This window comes from Lactuca virosa, chromosome 8, assembly GCF_052849685.1.
Source record: "Lactuca virosa cultivar CGN04683 chromosome 8, Lactuca_virosa_CGN04683_v6, whole genome shotgun sequence".
Lineage (NCBI taxonomy): Eukaryota > Viridiplantae > Streptophyta > Magnoliopsida > Asterales > Asteraceae > Lactuca > Lactuca virosa.
The window spans coordinates 97,810,310-97,816,361 of NC_136433.1; the positions used below are offsets into that span (position 1 = coordinate 97,810,310).

Sequence of the window (6,052 nt, forward strand, 5' to 3'; positions counted from 1 at the left end):
TATACATTGAAAAAACTACGATGCAGTGGTATAAAGAAATACAAGTAGGATCCTATAATTTTGAAATAAATGAAAATACATTGCTATTTCTTGTATATAATCCAATATAAAAAACAACAGAAAATGGTGCAAACCATCAAAAGGAAATTTTCAATTTGATTAATAGACCTATCCGGTATAAGGGTAAAATGGTCATTTACTTATTTATACAATTGAAATTAGACCATAATCTAAAAAAGCTTGAATAATTACGTCACATTTTTAAGTTGTTTCCTCATTCCACTTACTGGGATGACAATTGATTCAATTGTGTCTCAAGTATAATGTATTTTAATTTATGATATATTTTTGTCACTTTTTTTTGCTAAAGGGATAAAGATTCTATTGATCAGTAGGTGATGTAATTGAGGCTAGGGGTATAATTGACAATTCATACAATGTAATTGAGGTCAGGGGTATAATTGACAATTCATACAGAAACTTCCAACCACAACCATTACTTCTACCACAAGGAGGGTTCTTTGGTAAGCAATGGTTTTCCAAGCTGCTTCAAATTTACGTACTCTAGGCCTAGGTTTGACTTTTAATGTCAAATGTTTTATTCTTTTTAACTCGAATATTGACAATAATAATTTTCTTTATTTGAAAAGACCAGTTGTCCATGTAATCAATTTTTCGTTTATTTTTATCATCATATTTTCATCTTTTCAGTCATGGCACGGTATTTTTGAAAATCTACTCGTATGGGCTGATTTTTAAAAGTATCATGCTACAATAGAAAGAAAGCAAATTAATCCCATATCTACACATATTTTTTGTATGGCACTTTCGAAAATCTACTCATATTGATGCTTAAAATTTGTACAGGTGGTGATTGGTCCTCAAGACTTAAAAGATAACCATTCGATTCAAAATGTGGATATTGTAACCGAAAATCAAAAGTATAACAGGTAAGCAAACAATTTTTATATAAAAATTTTATTCTCAGTTTTTTGGATGCTTTTTAATATAATAAATTTCATTTTGGTCAATTTATTTTCAGAAAGGTGAAAATGTTGGACGACATCATGGATACTCTAATTTTTACGGACACATAAGAAGACATTTAGTGAATTTGGAACTGCTACAAGTGTTGTTTTGATGAGAGATACCAAGGGTAGGGGTGTAAGTGAACCGAACTACTCGCGAGCTACTCGTGTTCGACTCGTTAAAATCTCGACTCGAGATCGAATTAAACGAGCACGAGCCGAGCTCGAGCTCGAGCCTAAATATGAGGCTCGTTTATTAAACGAGCTTGAGCCGAGCTTCAGTTAGTGGGCTCGCGAGCCTAAATGAGCCTAAACGAGCTTTTATATATATATATATATATATATATATATTAGGCTCGTTTAAGCTCGTTTAGGCTCGCGAGCTCACTAAATTATTCACGAGCCGAGCTCGAGCTTCATTTTAAGGCTCGAATCAAGCTCGAGCTTCTTCAAAATTAAACGAGCCGAGCTCGAGCTTGGTTGGACTCGGACTCGGCTTGGCTCGTTTACACCCCTAGTCCAAGGGGTACTTCAAATATTTTTGATTTGTTAATTTCTAGAATGCTGGTAAAGAAGTGAATGGTCAGAAATTTGATAATAAAGAATGCTATGTTGGAAAAGCATAAAAAAATACGATTTACCCTTTTCCCTTTCTCTAAAAGGATCGAACTCAAAGCCACTACATTATTATTTTTTTTTTCGTGATTTGTGTTTGCGATCTGCTTCCACTGTGCGCATTTTAACATGGTTGCTTAATGACTCATCTAATTCACGTTGCACATTCAACTTTCTCCAAGCACCTTCAACAAGCAATCCATCTCCATTATCACCACTTCGGCTTTCTTCATATATGTCACATAGGTCTCCAGTTTCTTTTTTTTTTTTTTTTGGAAAGAGAACTTCCCTAATGAGGGTTTCCGGGCCAGCTTTCGCGCACCGGCTAATCCCCGCTGCAAACATGAGGTTTTGCCTCATGCCCACTTGGGTTGTGGTGACTTGGTAAGACATGTGGAAGATATGGTGGATAACCTATTGACCCATGTTCAAATCCTGGCACTACTCAGCCCTTGTGGTCATTGAAGTTCGCCTGCAGTGACTCTAGGGCATGAGGCAAAGCCTCATGTTTGCAGCGGGGATTAGTCGGTGCGCGAAAGCTGGTCCGGAAACCCTCGTTAGGGAAGTTCCCTTTCCAAAAAAAAACACAAAAAAATATATGAAAGGCAACAGGAATTTAATCAAAGATTTGAACATACTATGAAAGAGGCAGTTGAGGAATCACAAGGGTATCCTATTGGAACTAACAAAGGGTCGGGTTTTGTTGTGTTTTCGACTTTTGAGGAAGCTTCTAGAGAAATAAGTAAAATATTTTTATCATTCTTAGACATGATTTGTTATTATGGAAATGAATCATGGGTATTCAATTTTTAACATATTTTTTAACTGGTACTATGTTTTTTTTTTTTTTAATGTTATTGTCAAATTGTTTTTTTGAAGATAATATCAAAATATGTGTTAATCACAAGAAACATCGACCTACTTTCCATTGCTTATTATATCTTTTTACTATCAAAATGCAATGTAATGTGTTCTTTATCTAAGAAGTCAATGTTTGGAAACAATCGATGGCTTTTAATCCATACAAAACGGAGAATCTTCACTAGTTGTTAAGAAAATTACAATTTTAAAGCAAATATATTTTTATATATTAAATTCCAATCAATTCCAAAATACACGTTCATACATCGCTTGAAACTCGAGAAACGAAATATAAAACATAAGATTGATCAAGTCAACCGTTGGGTCCCAGTGGAGCATTTTAGCCATGGTCCACACGGCGTAAATTAACAAGGTCTATGCCTAGTCAAAAGGCAACCAACGTCATTTTCCGTTCAAACCCTTTTCAACGTTGCTCTTTTAATTCGTTCCTCGGCAACGGCTACATAGGATGCTTCTCGATTACCTGTCTTGACGGCGGGCCCACACAAATTACGCCGTTGTGAGAAGGGCAAAAAGTCTCTCGTGGTAGCATTATCATTTTTTTATTTACACAAATATTTATCTATCTTTTAAAAAATTATCATGGATAATAATTAAAAAGCTATATCACTAAAATACTATTATAGAATATAGATCTTTTATTTTTAGGATTATGTAAACATGTCACTCGTCTAATTTGGCCAATTCAATCCATATCCACACAATATAATAAAAAACGCCAACATTATTATATCCTCTATTGTGTATGTATTTTGAAAATTTTGAAAATACTTTATAAATAAATTTACTTTGGCACAAGAAAATTTCGTGAATTACATATAATAATAATAATAATAATAATAATAATAATAATTGAAATCAAAATGATGGAATCTCTTGAACACATCACATGACGTTTTTGTCAACAAGAAAAGATTTCTCAATAATGGTATAATTATTATACAAAAGCATTAGATTTTGGTGGAATATATTTTGCATACATGGAGAGCATGTCTTAACCAAATCTTTTGAGCAATAATCCTTTGATATGGTTGTGCTATAAGTATCACTCATAACTAATTTTACCTCTCCTAACATCAATCTAATCAATCTTTTACTTTTGAGTTGACATCATTTTTTTTTCTTTTATTTTATATATTATTATTATTATTATTATTATTATTATTGTTATTATTATTAATTTCGATAACCATATAAAATTCGGACAGCATTTTAAAATTTGGACAACATTATAAATTCGGACGATATTATAAAATTCGAACGACTATATAAAATGGAACAAAAATAAAGTTTGCTTTCAATCTGCATAATGCACCACGCAAATGTAATACCGAACCAATTAATATATTTGTGATAGATAAAGACAAACTTTGCTTTTGTTTCGTTTTATATAGTCGTTCGAATTTTATTATGTCGTCTAAATTTTAAAATTTCATTCGAATTTTAAAATGTTGTCCGAATTTTATGCGGTTATCGAAATTTATAATAATAATAATAATAATAATAATAATATTAAAATTAAAAATTAAAAAAATTAAAACCAACAAAAAAAACAAATTAAGGAAAAAACAACAAAAGACAAAAAGAAAAAAAAAAGTCACATTAGGAGGTGGAATTGAAAAAAAAAAATAAGATACTTATAGCATTAGCTTTGGACATATCGTTATGTTTATTTGGAAAAAAAAAAAATAACAAAAAAAACAAAACAAAACATATATAGTAAAATGACCTATCTTATATTCATTAAATTTTGACAAGAGCGATTTTAGTGAAACATTTTTCAAAAGTTTTTACTAACTGAAAAATTATTTAAAAAGTTTTTTACTTGTCAGACGAGACGGTATGGGCACTACTCGTGCTCGTTGTGCGGACGTGGCACGCCTTAACGGCGTCGTGACGGGGGAACACCCCCCCCCCTTCTTGTTTTTGCTCGTTGAGGGTGGAACTCGTTGGCGTCACGACCGGATGACACGCACAGATTTCAAACGTTTCTTTGGCAACGATTCTTTTATAAAAAAAATCATTATTAAAAAAAATCATTTACCCTATAAATAACTACCATTTTATAAAAATTTTCACACACTTTCTCTTTTTCTCTCTACATACTTTCAATTATCTTTAAAAAAAATATGGACCCTTTCGACTTGTCCGATGATTCAGATGACGATATTTTCTTCAGGATGATATATCATTATTACACTACCGACCTTCTACAACCAGACCCGGCTCCGCTACTAACAAGACGTACGATCTTAAACAGAAATCGCGAGGAAGGACACGAACATCTATATCGCGATTACTTTGCGGATAATTGTGTATACGGGTCGAAGGACTTCATAAGAAGATTTCGTTTGAGTAGAAATGTGTTCCTACGGATCGCCAACGCCTTGGAAAGTCGGTATCGCTTATTTACTATACTTTTATACAAAATAAATAAAAATCTAGTACATGTTTCTTTAATTTTACAACATGTGCAATATATTTTTAAACTGTAGTTAATTTATGTTTATGTATGAATTTTTTCAATTGAGATATGATGCTAGAGGTAGACGAGGGTTTACAACGTTGCAGAAATGTGATGCGGTCATTCGTTTGATGGCTATGGGGGAGTCACCCGACACCATGGACGACTATATGAGAATATCCGAAAGAACCGCAATTGAGAGTTTGTATACATTGTCAAGGGGTGTTGTTGAAACATTTGGAGACGTGTATTTGCGGAAACCTTCGTTGCATGATTTGCAAGAATTGTATGCGGCGCATGAAGAACGCCATGGGTTTCCTGGAATGATCGGAAGCATTGATTGCACACACTGGAAATGGAAAAATTGTCCAGTAGCATGGAAAGGGCAATACGCAAGCGGTCATCACGGATCACCTTCGTTGGTTTTAGAGGCCGTTGCTTCTCAAGATTTATGGATTTGGCATGCATTTTTTGGGGTTGCGGGTTCCAACAACGACGTCAACGTTCTTGATCAGTCGTCAATATTCGACGATCTTTTGAATGGAAAGGCCAAGGATGCTCCTTTCTCGGTGAATGGAAACGAATACAAATATGGGTATTACCTTACAGATGGAATATATCTTCAGTATTACACATTCGTGAAGGCATTCCGCCATCCGGTTGAAGAACGAGACAAATTTTTTAAGAGAAGACAAGAAGAAGCACGTAAGGATGTGGAACGTGCTTTTGGAGTGCTGAAGGCGAAGTGACATATTGTTGAACCTGCAACACGACCATTGGATTTAGAAACTCTACGATATATCATGTATGCATGTATCATAATGCATAACATTGTAGTAGAAGATAAAGGGCGAAATATTGCACACTATATCCTAACAGAGCCCAGACACGTTCAGTTTCAACCGGGAACAGCAGAGTATTTGCATCGAGTTGTTGACATTCAGGACGCAAATAAACACAGACAATTTCGAGAGGACTTGGCGGATTATATCTTCTATGGTAACAATAACGATAACGAATAACGTTTAGTTTTTTTAAAAAAAAAAAAATTTAACGAATAGCG

The 6,052-nt window shown here is 33.8% G+C and overlaps 1 protein-coding gene across 1 annotated transcript; it reads left to right on the forward strand.

Annotated features, from left to right (window-relative positions):
* The first annotated feature begins 5,126 nt into the window (after window positions 1-5,126).
* LOC145130664 (uncharacterized) lies at window positions 5,127-5,738 on the forward strand. Its single transcript, XM_079065436.1, has one exon. The coding sequence runs from the start codon at window positions 5,127-5,129 to the stop codon at window positions 5,736-5,738; it is 612 nt and encodes a 203-aa protein (XP_078921562.1).
* The last annotated feature ends 314 nt before the right edge of the window (window positions 5,739-6,052 follow it).

Coding starts and splice junctions, on each gene's coding strand:
- LOC145130664 (XM_079065436.1), top strand. CDS start 5,127: ATGGGGGAGTCACCCGACACCATGGACGACTATATGAGAATATCCGAA.